General features: G+C 44.3%; 1 protein-coding gene across 1 annotated transcript in view; it reads right to left on the bottom strand.

Moving 5' to 3' along the window:
* Positions 1 to 3,963: 3,963 nt before the first annotated feature.
* The window catches only part of CMYA5 (cardiomyopathy associated 5), a 45,999-nt gene continuing 34,352 nt past the window's right edge, over positions 3,964 to 15,610 (bottom strand). The window contains 5 exon segments of the mRNA XM_008936837.1: positions 3,964 to 4,216; positions 5,182 to 5,358; positions 6,421 to 6,520; positions 7,353 to 7,486; positions 15,541 to 15,610. The exon segment at positions 15,541 to 15,610 is cut by the window's right edge and continues 4 nt beyond it. Coding sequence (XP_008935085.1) covers positions 3,964 to 4,216; positions 5,182 to 5,358; positions 6,421 to 6,520; positions 7,353 to 7,486; positions 15,541 to 15,610 — 734 coding nt within the window.

Here is a 15,610-nt window from a genome sequence, read left to right on the forward strand (position 1 = left end):
CCCCTAACAATCTGTGATTCTGTGAAAAATAACTGCAGTGTAATGCAGCAAAACTGAGTCTTGCTGCATTGCAATTGCAGAACATAGCATCAGTTTCTGGTGGAGAAGCATATACTAGAAGTATGTAGCTCTGAGCTAAAAAATACAGTTTTTAACTTGGGCTCAGTGATACAATGGAGTGGTTTTTTTTCTTAGTCCCAAAGAAACGCCTTGGTTTAACTTCCAAAACCTGCTTTGATACTCTAGAGTGTAATGACTTTTCTGTACCTGGGCAGGCTATTAACATGTGTTCCTGTGTAAATCTGCCTTGACTGAACCACAGAAAACTAATTATCTCAATACATGTTCTTTGCTTTGAAAGGAAAGCCCTCTCTTGGTACATCAAATACTGATACAGATCACTTCCTTAGCATTAGCAGCTGTAACTATTGTTATTTACACTTCTAGCTGTACATCTTGAATATAATATTTTTATGAACATAGGTTTCAGGAATAAACCTTTCATGGGTAAAGAGGATGATACTTGAAGCCTGTGTGGTACTCCAACACCAGTGTATTCTGTTGCAGCACCTTGCAAAGCTGCCTCCCTTTTTACAAAATATTCAGAGTTTATTTGTATTTGTTACTTTTTTTTTTTTTTATCCTGAAAGCTGTGCCTCATTCTACAAGTATAATTTTTTAGTAGTTTTCTTTTCTTTTAAAAAGATAGCAGGAAACAGACAGATGTGTATCTGAAACACAATTATGGAATTAGTTAGAATAATCCCTGTTAATTTTACTTTAAATGGTAGTTCTCCTCTTCATGGTGAATTTGAAAATAAGAACTGTGGAACATGGGACTACATATGTACCATGCCCCTGAGCTGGGCTCATGAAGTTGTATGAGACAGACTTTTACAGCCTGAGAAGGCAGTCCTATATAAAGTGAGGCTCAGATAAAGGTCTCCTTTTGCCATTCCCAGCATTAAAGGCCACACCAGCCTCTTGCTTGCACAGGAGAAGCCAATTCTCTCCTGTACATGTTGTGTCTGGGGTCCAGCACTCCATCTCTCACTTCTTAGTAGTGTAGTAATGGTCTGACAGGTTGAAATTCTGCTGACCACTGCATTAACTGTGCTATGGGTGATTTCCATCTCTGCTTGCAGCATTGTTTCTTCAGGGTTGGGAAGGGTATATATTAGAGATACAGTGTCTCTGTAATATGACTCCTGAAAAAGGTGTCATTTGGGCACAGATATTTTTCAGAGTGGAACTGCACTTGAAATTATGCGTTTTTTTAACTGGTGACAAGATTATTGCAAGATCTGGGGTGGACATCTGTTCCATTTCTTTCCAGACTATACTCCTGTAGGTACTGTGCCTCAGAATGGTCTCTGGTCAGCAAATTTTACTTTCCACTACAGCAGAAAATTGGACAAACTCAAGATGAAAAATGAAGGCACTTTTCTAGTTCAGTCTGTCTTCTGCAGCACATGGGTGGAAGCAGAAGAGATGCTCTTGCTTCCTGGCTAGTTGTGTGACTCTCTGAGCATATTGTGCTTCTTGACAGCTAGTAAATCCATCAACAAAATGAGAGTAACGTAAGCATTATTCCACCACAGAATGTGATTTTCCAAAGCCATTGTAAACCTCAACACGGCAGAGTTCCTATTAATTATTTTAAAATGAGGATGATTCAAAAAGATCGTAACTGCATGTTATTCTGAAATCCATCTTTACATACCTATCAAAACCTTGCAGGGCTAATAGAATTCATATTTCACACGTATATCACAGTATCAGTGTACTGTGGATTTAGCAACGCATTGCTAAGACGCTATTTACTAATATGCCATTGCCTTCAACAAGGCAATTGCTTCTTGCCTTCATGGAAAAAAAACACTCAAATAATTACAAGTCTTTTTGCTCTCCTTCTCACTGGCAATACATCACGTTTGTGTCCATGAAGCAAACCCACATTTGAGACAGTTGCCATCAGCATGAGAATGCAAGTAAAAACACCCAGTGCTGGGATTTTTCGGCTTAGTTCAAAGTGCAACATTAAATTCTGGAGATAGCGAGACCTCTGGCAAGCTTACTGCCTGCAGGAGCCTGAGGAACGCAGTCTGCTGACACCACTGACCTGACTCTCTACCACCATCTCTGTGTGAGTTTCCAGTCTCCTCCTCAGCCCTTTATAATGTCATGTTTAAAACCCTTTCTGTCTTTCCTTCCCAGTTTGTCTTGCACCTTTTTATCACTGTCCTCCTCACCTCTGCAAAATATTCACTTCAGCCAACACTGCACTAACTACCTTGCTTTTTCTTTTTCATTCCCCTCTCTCACTGAACTGTCACTCTTTAGTTGAAATGAGAAAAAAAAAAAGTTCTGGCTTAAAATAAATGGTCACAGAATCTTGTTTATCTTGCCTCAGCCATGCTGCCCAAGCCTGCTATGACAGTGCAGAGTATGGCTCCTCTAGGACACCAAGCATACAGCAAGCTAAGGCACCAAGCATGTGCCTAGGTGGTGTTAAATCATAAATAAAACAGCAGCAGCAGGCACCTCCTCCGAGCATAAAAGCCAGAAGCCTCCCTGTAACTCATTTAAGCTTTCTCTTCAGAAGCAAACCCCCTCAGTTAGATTCCTGAAATCTGCTTTACTTCAGGCAGTACAGCTCTCCAGCTGAGCTCAGAAATGAGTCTGACAGTGTAGTCCCCTGCGGCAGAAATCCCCGGAGAAGGCATAGGATGAAAAGCATTGCCTGCCTGCCTTAAGATTGATTTCCCCCCAGCATTCACTGGAGTTTGGCACCACTCGCACTCATGTATTCAGCTCTTGGGACAGGTGAGAAGAGATCCATACCACCAATGTGTGAAGGGCTTGGAAAAACGGTCTGAAAAAGCCAAAGGAGAAAATAATTACCCTGTTCCTTTTCTGGAACCAGCCATTTTTTGCCTGCCTATTTTGGCAGCCTTGGAACATCGTGCCTCACTCATGTGATGCTGGCGCTAGTGTAGAAAACAGGACAGAGCAGGACAGATGCAGCTAAGTGTCCACAGGCCTAAAATTAGGAATTCCAAATGAGTGCAAAGGAAAAAAGCAGGGATGGAAAAGGGGTGACCCACAAGAAGGTTGCCAGCAATCTGACTCTTCTGTAATGTCCTTGGTGGCAACCTTCTCTTCACCATCAAAACCACCTAGCCAACAAACTGAGGATGAAAACCAAGGAAGACTATAACCTCTACCACCAAGTTTCCTCATACCTGTTTCACAAGTACCTGTTTACAGGCACAGACATTTACTGACAGAGTCAGGTAGATGTCTGTTAGTCCGTTGTGAGCAGGGTAGGTAAATGTTGCATACTCAAACTTTACATGATTGATATGAAGATTAGGACTTATTTTGGAAACATGCACATTTCTAAATTTCCAAGTTTTCTTAATCTGTGCATTTAAAAAACAGAGTTGGCAAGTCATAACACAAATACATTATTCTGCAGAATGGTCCACTTGTTGAAGTTTTTCCACATTTTTCAAACATATCATTTTGGATTTTGGCTCCAGCTGTCCTGGCAAATGACGAAATGACGAAATGATGGCTTTCACGTATTGCAGTGAGAGATGTATTTATTTTATACACAGGCCCATCATCAACTTAAGACAGCTAGCACTGCTATTACTTTCACAGGGGAAGTACGTTTCTTCCCCCCCCCTTAACTTTCATACCTAACAAAACATTTTTCCCCTCAAAAGTACTTCTGTGTATATCACTACGTGTGCACTCTACTGGAAGGAGTGGATTTTCTCTCTAGGCTCAAGGTGACTATATGGCTGAGCACTAACTACAGTGACTGACGGTGTGGTGGGCAGCTGTGTGCGTGGCATTCATCAAAGAGTAGACACCCCTCCCTGACATTTCCCTTCCTCTCCCCGTCCCCCGATGCTGTAGGTGTCAGTTTTCCTGGCAGTGTGAAGCAGGGGACTAGCTCTGCTTCACAAACGCCGGCAGCTCCATGCCCGTGCGCAGGGTGAGCGCTCCAGCATTCTCCAGGGCAAAGGCCGGGTAGGCAGCGCCAGTGAATTTGTGCCTGATGGTGAACAGCACCAGTCTCCTCTCTGCATTGAGGAACAGCAGTCTGCCGCCGCTGTAATCCAACAGGATGCCAATCCTGGCTGGGTGTTCTGTCACGTGGACATCGCTCATCACACCGGTGTGAAGAAATCTGTAAAGAAAGCTGTGGGAAAGGGAAACCAGAATACAGTAAGCCTTCCTATGGCTATTTACCAGAAATAATCTACTAGCTTAATTCCCACCTATTAACAGGTGGCCACACACAGCAGAGTGCCACGTGGCATCAGAATTTGCTCAGTATGTAAGCAAAGCAAATGCGGCATTGCTTCAAAGCCCTGCCTGGCATGCTGATTAGCCCTTTCACTTGGCATCTTTGGGCTCCTAGGGTAAAAGTTGGCTTTCTGTAACCACAGTCATCTAGATCTTTCTTATTACGTGTCTTTGAGGGTATTCAAGCACAAGCTCTGCTTTGGCAAAAACCTTTGCATCTCAGATATTTCAGTTAACTCGTTATGTTCCTGCCATCTATGGGATTTCATACTTAAAAAAAAGTACACTTGTGTAGATCAAGAGCATCTTTACATCATTAACAGGGTTATGCCTTACAAACCTCCAAGCAGCCTGGCACTGGACTACTGAAGACTACCCCAGCACCCTGCAGTTCTGTCACTGTCACAGGTGTGTGCCTGTCACTGTGAAGGATGCAGCAGGAGAAGGCATTACTTATGTAGACTTGATACCTCCTGCAGATGGAGAGAGGTTCTAAAAAGGCTGCATTTATGGAAATAAATACATTTGCTGGGATTTTATGAAGCAGTTCAGGATATAAGCCTGGAATGACAAGGCTATGGCAAATTTCTTCTTAACTTTTATTCACTGGCTGGGCAAAGGATGGTAAACTGGTCTGTTTGGGATTAATTTTATATTTTAAGGTACTTTATAAGATTTTTTTTTTTTAACTAAGAGGAGGTCTAAAGCTCTTTTATAGTTTTCCTTTTCTTATTACTCAAATTTGCAGAGAGAAAGCAGACAGATCTTTTCTACTCTTGTGATTCTTGAAGCTGGCCAGCTTTTTTTATACGTGAAGAACAAGTAACTTCCCATGCAACTAGACTGACTCAGCTTTACCTGGTTTGTGTAGGACAGCACTGCATGCACCAGGAGGTATCACTTAGCCCCAGGACATTGCCCTGCGATATTGCCTCGTAGCAAATCCCAATCCTGTAGCTGCTGCAGGCAGAAACAATGATTTCCCAGTAATGACGTCCCTGAGCAGGCAGCAGTTCACCCAGGACTGAAGGAACCCTGTTTGTGGAAGATGCATACAGTAAAATGAGCGTGATGGTATACCAACCATGTTGTGAAATTTCTTATCGGCACATCATGCAGCAGGATCTAAAATTAATAACAGATTACACTCTGTTCTTCTGTCTGCAGAGTTTTATCAAAGATTTTAATGTTGTTGCTGAGAGTCATTTCATCTTTTCACTGAGATGGGCTCACATTAAGGAGTGAAAACCATGCAAGTTTACTCAGAATTATATGAAGCCACTGAAAAGTGGAAAAGGTGACTTTGGCAGTAAAAAATGGACCTTAAATTTAGAAGGCTTGTTCAAACTAGAAAGTATAGCTGTTCTAAGTAGATGCAGTGACAAACATCTTGTGCATTCAACTGTGATAGTAAAAAAAAGTGCTTAAACCAGTAATAGCTCATTACCTTTTAAGCAGCCATATCAGTATGGCACAACAACAACAAGTGGACATGTGCTTTCTGATCACACTGGTATCAACGTATCAAAGAAAACTCATGTTTGCAGTGAAGGGATCTAGCCTGGTACCGTTCCAAACATAACCCAGGAGTGCTTCCTGGTTCTCCAACACCACAGATACTTTGGAAAAACGTTACCAATAATGTCCTCAGTAGAGGAACAATGTATGGAAGATGCATTACTTCTAGCCACAATATATTAAAAAGTAAGCCCACAAATCTTGTCCTTCTTGGGGCAGCAACAAATTGCTTTGAGACTGAAGTGCTCTGAAGAGTTAAGCGGTGACCATAGGCAGAAGGCAAACCCAGCCATCCCAGTAGGTACCACTGCCTTTGACTTTTTGGTCAAAGTCACCTCAGGGTGACACTGAACTCTTCCCAGCACCAAAATCAGTCCTGCTGCTGGCTTTATTGAAATATTGCAGTGCTTGAAAGAGGGACCAATCACATCGAAGTCCAGAGGCTGCATGACTGAAACGATTCAGTTCTTCTACAACGTTAGTTGGTTGCCGTATGAAAGCTACCTTTAGGGGAAAAGAAGACCAAGGAACCGACGCTGAACCCCCTAGGGTGGTCATGCACGTCATGCTGCTACTCACCCAGTGAATTTGGTTTTCTCGGGAAGGCTGATCACTGTTGCATTGGAGGAGATTTGCAAAGCGGGATGGGCTGTGTCGCTCAGCAGGTGAAATCGAGTTCCTGGTACAATTCATGACAAAGAAAGACCAGTTCTGAGAGGCTGGCATCCTTAACACAAGATGAATCATAAAATTTTAAGCAACAGTTACTGCCATCTTAGCTGGACAGAGATGTCTGCTGGGAGGCAGGAGTGACAGAGAACTGGGTGCAAATACAGGGAGTCTTCCAAGCTGTGTCTGCTGGGAGGCAGGAGTGACAGAGAACTGGGTGCAAATACAGGGAGTCTTCCAAGCTGTGCCCAATTGGGATGGCAGTCTAATATTCAGAAATGTAACTAGGTGATAAAGAAGCCTTCGGTATATAATAATTTTCGATCACTCACTTTCTCTAAATAGCAAATTTGAATTTTGAGGCTGGTTTGGAAGAACCATACATGATGTAACATAATTTATCTGGAAACCTTAAATTTAAGTAATTCATTACATTTTAAAACAGCTCCGCAGGCTTCCTCATCCCTGAAACCCAAGCCATTAAGTTTTTAATTTGTGAGGGTTTTTTTTAAGGTCATGGCATCTTTTATCAGAATGTGCTCTGCCAAACTCAAACAAACTGAGACCCTTGAAGAATATCTCATCGTTACATACCTCTGACAGAATTCAACATTTTTGCACCTGAGGTTACATCAGTTTTACATTGACATAAATATACAAACTTCAAATGAAGTAGTCCCTGATTGTGCTAACTTTAAGCACATAAAATATGGTCCCTTTTATCTCAATGAATTGCTTACTCTTATATGGGAAATTTCAGGCATGATTTCAGAGGCAAATGCCATCTCTGCCTGCTTTGTCCCTCCACCCCATTGTTTTGACATCAAAAAATTATGATCTACCTTTTGTTGAGATGAGAGCTGCTTCACTTTGCTCACTTGTCCCAAATGGGTTGACAGCCTTCAAATAGAAGAAATAGTTCACATTGGGCTCCAGGGATACTTTCAGTTCAGGTCTCTTTATACCAGTAAAAGATCTGCAAGTTTTGAAGATTTTCATATATGAAAATGTATGCACATATCCAAACCAAGAAAGACTAACTTATCAAAGAGCCAAGCTACCTAACAATATTGTTGACTACTGAAACAGGCACCATAGAGAAAATCCACATTGGACAGGCAAACACTGTTTTCCAAAAACAAATGGCTTATGAAGGAGCTTTGGCATTTTAGTTGAGGGATCCTCCTTACTCTGTCTAGCAAATTTTCAGGCCCTTGTTCCCATACCACAGTCATACTCAGTGTAGTCATTTAGTGCAATGCTCACTTTATGTCCATTTTGCACCGTAAGTTATCACATGAAATTCAAGCAGCACAGAATCAAATTCTCATTTGCCTCCTGTGAAAAGTCTGCTTTTCAAACTGAAGAGTTTTCTGAAGAAGAAAAATCCTTTTTCATGACTTGAGTTGCATGACAGCGAATACACTTGCTGTGCTGTGGCACTTGCTCCAGATCCAAAAGAATGGACACTCCTAGCTGAGACTGCATAGAAACCACACACCTATTATGAACTCCTTGCTCATAAATTGTTGCTCAACAAAGTCTTGGCTCTATCATCTCCCTCACAGTGCTGTGCACTCTAACAGGCTGGTTTTGCAAGAGGAAGCAGCGGCGAAACTGCCTTTGCACAGTGCCCTGCTTTGACTAAGTCTCCCCTTTGTGGTGGCTCAAAAGCTCCAGCCCTCACGTCCTCAACTGCTGGTGCCTTGACACGCTGCCAGAAAGCAAGAGTCAGCACCCACTGAATCTGCTTCACAGTAGCTCTGAAGTGCCAGTGAAAGTCCTTTGGCTGGCTAGAAAGATGCCAATTTTATTTTCTATGTTATCAGCATTATGAAAGATTGGCTTAACAAATTACCATACACTGGATCCTGCTTTTCTCATTTTTGCCTCATATGACAACAGCAAAGCCATGCAGTATATGTCAACTGCATGATATGCCTGCAGGTAAATACTGTTTATCTGTACAAAGTCGATCATTTCCTCCCAGACGCGCTTATAGGTATCTTCAAGGCAAGTATTTAAATTCGTGAACAGAAGATGTGCCTTTGGAGAGCATGCAAAGCACTTCCCCTTCCACCTCAGGTTTGAGAGCAGAGCCCAGGACAGACGGTCTCACTCCTGCAGCTAATGTCTCCATGGGAAGCCAGATTAAACAAATTACCTTTTCCAGCACTAATTACTGTGACCCCAGAGGAGGTAAGGCAGGGAAGTCAGCAGCCGGATCGGATTGTTGCTATTCATTTGTAGTGCCTGTTTTTGCGCATATGCCCCACCAGAGAGCACTACAACCTGAAGAATAATCAGTGCTTACCAGGATTTTTCGCATGCCTGCTTCTGCTGCATTTATCACATGAAGGTAAAATCCCACAGCCCTACACGCACCAAATTCTACACACATAGAACTCTGTGTCTAGGATGAAGGCATCCTGGGGGAAGACTGGTGCATCATCCTTATTAGTCTGTAACAAGTATTTTGGACTGAGAACTGCCAGTAAAAGCAATGGAAAACATTCAGGAAAAGAACTGGGTTCTCCTGTGATACATTTTTTCAATCTGAAAGAATTTCAGAGAGTTTGAGGTTCTTGAGTGATCAGTGTGGGGCCATGCCACCTTTGGGAAACATGTTACATTTGTGCTGGAACTGATGCAGCAAACAAAAGTGGGATGCCCAAACATGGCAGCAATTGCACACTTTGTTGTACCTCCATGACTAACTAAAGCCCTGATCATGAGAGCATTTCAGCAAGGCACTGGGAGTGTGGCTGGCTGGTTGGTTCTTACTGAAAGTTCAGGAAAGGTGTGCAATCTGATGCGTTGGCTGATGAGAAACCGAGATTTTTAGACTTGAAAAGGAGAGAAGGCTCATCTCAATATAGGAGACAAGAGAGAAAGGGAAGATGAGTTGAAGAAAAATACAGGATGGGAACTGAGCAAGGAAGCAAATAAAAAAAGAAGTGAGAGAAAGGAAAACTGGGATGCAAGAAGAGGCAGGGGAAAAGAAGTGGGCATGACACCTTTGGAGAAATTTGTCCATGTTTCCTAGACAAGTCTCACCCAACGTGCTCCTTAAAAGCACCATCCTGACATCTTTGATGTGAATCTGAAATACAGGCCACCAGAAAGAAGTTTTAAGCCAATAGTTACAAGTGAGATGAAGGAATGCTATGCCGAGCTATTTGTTGTAAGCTGTTTGTGAAAACATGTTGATCAACTTGTCTTAAACACAGTGATGCCATGTATAGCATCATAGAATCACTATAGCTGGAAAGGACCTCTAGGATCATCAAGTCCAACCTTCCTCCCAACACTTCCCTAACCACTAGACCATAACCAAGTGCTACATCTACTCAGTTTTTGAACACCTCCAGGGATGATGACTTTACCACCTCCCTGGGCAGCCCATTCTATGCTTGGCCACTCTCTCAGTGAAGAAATTCTTCCTAATATCCCGTCAAAACTGTCTCTGGCCCAGCTTGAGGCCATTTCCTCTTATCCTATCATCAGTAACTTGGGAGAAGAAACCAACACCAGCCTCACCACAACCTCCTTTGTGGAGAGCAATAAGGTCTCCTCTCAGTCTCCTCCAGACTAAACAACTCCATCCAGTTCCCTCAGACACTCCTCATAAGGCATGTTCTCCAGCCCTCTCACCAGCCTCGTAGCCCTTCCCCGGACCCACTCCAGCACCTCAGTGCCCTTCTTATCCTGTGGTGCCCAAAACTGGACACAGTGCTCAAGGTGTGGTCTCACCAGTGCCGAGTCCAGGGGCATGATCACCTCCCTACCTTCTGATCCAGGCCAGGATGCCATTGGCCTCCTTGGCCACCTGGGCTCACTGCTGGCTCATGTCCAGTTGGCTGTCCACCAACACCCCAAGGTCCTTTTCCTCCAGGCAGCTCTCCAGCCACTCCTCCCCAAGCTTGGAGCGCTGCCTGGGGTTGTTGTGACCCAAGAGCAGGACCTGGCACTTGGCCTTGTTAAACCTCATCCAACTGACCTCAGCCCATTGCCCCAGCCTGTCCAGATCCCTCTGCAGAGCCTTCCTACCCTCCAGCAGATCGACACTCCCACTTAATTTCGTGTCATCTGCAAATTTACTGAGAGTGCACCCAATCACCTCATGCAGGTCACTGATAAAGACATAAAATAAGACCGGCCCCAAAACTGAGCCCTGAGGGACACCACTCAGAAGGTGAAGGAAGATAAGATCTTCCTTCCTTCAGAAGAAGAAGGAGATCAGGCTGGTTAAACAAGACTTGCCTTTCATGAACCATGTTGGCTGCACCTGATCCCCCTGTTGTCCTGCACTTGCCATGTGATCTCCCCCAAGATGAACCATTCCATGATCTTCCCCAGTACCGAGGTCAGGCTGACAGGCCTGTAGTTCCCTGGATCCTCCTTCCTGCCCATCTTGTAGATGAGTGTCACACTGGTGAGTCTCCAGTCATCTGGGACCTCCCCTGTTAACCAGGGCTGCTGGCAAGTAATGGAGAGAGGTTGGGCAAGTTCCTCTGCCAGCTCCCTCAGCACTCTCAGGCAGATCTCATCTGGCCCCATAGACTTGTGGCTGTCCAATTGGCTTAGCAGGTCCTTCACTGCTGTTTTCTGGATTATGAGGGGATTACTCTGATCTCTGTCCCTTTCTTCCAGCTCAGAGTACTGAATACCATGAGGATAATTGGACTGACTATTAAAGACTGCGGCAAAGAAGTCATTAAGTACCTCACCCTTTTCCTCATCCTTGGTAAAAATGTTTCTTCTTGCATCCAACAAAGTTTGGAGATTCTCCGTGGTCCTTTTTTTGTCGTTAATATATTTGTAAATTGCTTTTTATTATTCCTTACAGTGGTGGCCAGGCTGAGTTCTAGCTGAGCTTTTGCCTCCCTAATATTTTTTCTACATGACTTAACTAAATCTCTATACTCTTCCTGAGTAATAATATGATAGATCTTTCTTCTGGAAATGCCATTTAAGTCAGTATCCTTCCAAATAAATTAGGAGATGTCCCCACAATGTCTTGTTATCATGACATAAAAATCAGTACATGGAAATTCAAGAAAAATATGAAGTTAAATATTTATGTATCTCCTCTTAATCTCTCTTTTTATAGGAGAAATCTTTAATTCTCAAAATCCATGTTCCAAATTTCAGGTATGTGCTATCCAAAGCAGAACAGAAAGGAGTTACATATTTCTTCACGTTTAAATTTCCAAAGAGTATTATAGTAGCAGTTGCCTTTTGCCTGGTTTTAGGTAAATCTGATGCTGTGTTTTGATGCATGTTTCTCCCATTAGCATCCTCATTTATTTCAAAGAAACAACATCTAGATGATGTTTTTTAATATAGCATGAACACAGCAAATTATATGCCTCACAGTGATTCAGAACACCCTCTGTGCCATAACTGTCATTTCCACCCCCAAGATCCCACTGAAACTGCACCTCCAGACCTGTGCTGGTACCAGCAACGTGGAGTTAGAGCTGAAAGTATGCAAGCTTCTCAGGATACATGTAGAAGCACACAGAAGGGATGCACCATGAGCAGAAAAAAAAAGCTCTTGAAGCTGAAAATAAAGAACAAAGAGCTCTGGGTTCGCTCCCAGCTGTGCTGCATGCTTCCTCTCCTCCCTCCCAAAGAATCACCTGCAATGGTCCTCACTGCTGCAATGGCAAGCCCAGCACAGCCAGTAGGGAGGAACATTCCCTCTTTTCCACACCTTGTTTCCTGAGCTGGCAGGACACTTACACGGACGACGCAAAAGGAGGGAGGCTTGCTATCCTTTTTCCAGCATTAGACCTGCACTATAAGTAGATGGAAGATTTCAGTCACTATCAGTGCTGGCCTTGGATTGGTGGAGAGAATGATAGTCACTTCCACTTTTACAATCTCACTGCACACTGTACTAATTTCTGCCTCCCAGAGTCTTACAGATTTCTCATGATGTGATACATGGTTTCCATCTGAACAGCCCACACACCTAATCCCTGGACTGCATTTCTTGCAGTTTTCCATCTTCCACCCACAGCTCCATTGACTTCTCCACACAAAGACGCTGAACAGTGAAAAAATAGCAGAGCTCTGGAAACTGAAAGAAACATTTCAAAGCCTCACAAAGATTCTGCAAAAATAATCAACCTGGAAAGGAGTGTTAAAACCACAGCAGCAGGCCAGGTTGCCAAAAACTTCAGATGATTTTACATGAAACCACATGCCTCAGGTGACAATCTGGCAAGGAGGGATAACCAAGAGATGAAAACATAGATTTATTTTCTTTTTAATGGTATTTAGAAGGAAACTTTGTAATGATTTAATGAGTGCTTCAAATTCTCTTCCTCAGGAGCTGGGACTACTCCAGAACGTCTCTAAGGACCTCCCTGGAGATACTCAAAAGCTGCCTGGGCAGCTGGCTCTAGGTGGCCTTGCTTGAGCAGGAGTGTTGGACAAGGTGACTTCCAAAGGTCCACTCCAACCTCAACCTCACATGTCATTCTGTGACATGCTGAAGGCTGCAGAGGGCTGGCCCAGACCAGGGGTTCCACACTCATCTCCAGGGGGTATTTCTCCCTGCCTGCTCCCATGGCAGTGTCCCGTGCCCTGGGTGAGGTCCCAGAATGACATCTGCAAAAGCAGCCTTGTGGGAGGCAACCACACTGTTTTGTCCAGGACTTCCCTTGGATGGCCTTCCCTGACCTCTGCTTTTACACTGTGCCCCCAGCAGCAGCAGTATGAACTTCACAGGGTTGCTGAGAAACACGTTTGAACATCCACCCAGAGAGTGGGAAATCACTCAGCTACAGGGCTGCTGCAAGCACGAGAGGAACAGCTTGTCTGTCAAAGGGCTCCATATTTGGCTGGCCCCTAAGATGAGTGTTGCTCAGGAAACCTGTGAAGGATAAACTCCAAGCTTTCAAGGAAAGCAAGCAGAAGAAACTACAGCATTTCATGGCTTAAATGTTGGGCATGCATAAAGACACAGTTTAATTCCACCTGGTACAGGTACTGGACACAGAACACTTCAGGTCCCTACAGGTACTTCTGGGCAGCAGCTTCTCTCTACATCATCAGTTACGTAAGGAATAGATTTCTAGTCCTAACTTGCACCTTAGGGGTCTTGGATGGGAGCAGTACAGGGAGTGTGCTCCATCTACCAGCAGACTCTTCTTCCTTTGGCTTTATGAAAAAAAAAATAAACACAAATCTTAAAAAAAAAACCAACAAATTCTCTATCACTGTAACATCTTGTGCCATCACAGAAGCTTTCCAAGTTAAACTCAAGGGCTTGCTTTTGAAAAGTTAAGAGGGACATTGCTTTGAGGGAAAATAAGTGATAAAAAATGGTCTTTGACATTGCAAAAAGAGGTCAGAGCCCTTGTACAAATACAGAAATTTAAACAACAGCAATTCTGAGAAAATTTGTGATTTTTGTCCTGTGGGAATTTTTCACACTTATCACAGCAAAGGGACAGTTTCTGCCCACAGGAAGGCCAAAAAGTCAGATGTGACTCAGTATAATTATAAACATTAGATTTTGCACAAGGTCACTTGTGAAAGGGAACAGGTCCGTTCTGGCAGCTTTTTGCCACAGTTATCACCAGGCAAGCAAACTGCTTGGTGTTATTGACGCCTTGCTCACAGATGACAGAAACCAGCACACTTTCTGGTTCAGTTTTAAGAAAAAGAGGTAATTCCAATTAACAGCAAAGAAACTTGAGGGCAAACACACAGCACAAGTTTTGTGAGCAGCTACATATCCCTGACCATCAGCAACTTTGGCAGCTTGACAGGGACGTGATGGCCTCATGAAACATGTGTGAAACAGAGCAGGTCATGGATGGCTGAGAGATAGGAGAGTCGGGCAAGACCTCTTCTTGATCGCATTAATGCAGCATGCTGGTTCTGCATGAAAAAAGAGGTCTTCCAACACAGCAGATTTTTTTTTTTGTTTCAATTTTTAGCCTACTTTTGTAAGAAGCAAGGCACACAGAGTATCACCGTTGCACTTGACTACTAGAAACCTGTGAATCCTTTAGGCCGCTTAACTTTGACGGCAGGGGGTGGAGCTCTTCCCTCTCTGCTGCATTTCCATGAACTAGCCCTTGGGTGAGGACCCTAATCAGCAGGAGATGAAGAAGATAAACTCATCTGGGTTGAGGCTCTTTCACAGGGTCCTGTGTGGCAAGTCACCTCCTCACCTCCTAAAGCTTCTCTTTGCAACTATATTTTGCTGGAATATTGTTGTCACCGTTTTTAAAACAGAAAGAAAGAAACAAACCCAAGCCCCGAGGGCATACAGAGCACCACATGATTTTCTCTGCATTCCAACAGTTTCACAGCTCAGTGGTGCCTATATCCCTCCACCCCATCTCCTCTTAGGCAGCACAGGCTTTGCATAGAGGAAATCAGAGAGGGCCTGGTATAAGCAGACATCAACCCTGATTTCAAAGCTGCTCTTTGGCCACCGTGGCATGCCTGCACAGCTGGGCAGCACTGAGCTGAGCTGGGCTTTGGGAGGCATTTGCTGGCACATCCAGACAATGCAGATGGGTCACCAGTATTACTGGGACACCTGTATCACCCTTGCTATGCCCCAAGCCAGCTCCTCTCTTGTTCACCACAAAACAGAGCAAAGTGGGCCAGACTTCTCCATCCCACTCCTTCGCGTGGAGCTCAGCTGCCCTCCCCTGCCCTGCCCGGGGACGTGGCAGCTGCAGGACAGCAATTGCTTCCCTGGCCAGCACAGCCCTGCAACTTCTGGGTGATTGTAGACAGTGCAGCATCTCCAGGGATTTGACCCCAAATGAAAGGGGTTGTACAGTTAAGCAGAATGAGAAGGAAGAATTTTTATGTCTTAGCCTAATCTCCTAGGTCAGCATGCATCCCGTCCGTTCCCCCGCACGCAGAAGCAGATTTCCTCCTTGTGCAGCGGAAGGCAGAGCAGTCCCTCGCGTAAGGACCCGCGGCCCGGGGAGGCTCGTTAGGGTGCCCCGCTGCGACCCGCTGAGCGGCGCTGGTGGCCGCGGCACTGACCTGAGACCCTCTCCCTCTGGCGAGTGCTGTCGGCCGTACTCCAGGGTGAAGGACTCCGCCCACGCTGAGG

This window comes from Merops nubicus, unplaced genomic scaffold (assembly GCF_000691845.1).
Source record: "Merops nubicus isolate BGI_N331 unplaced genomic scaffold, ASM69184v1 scaffold3900, whole genome shotgun sequence".
Lineage (NCBI taxonomy): Eukaryota > Metazoa > Chordata > Aves > Coraciiformes > Meropidae > Merops > Merops nubicus.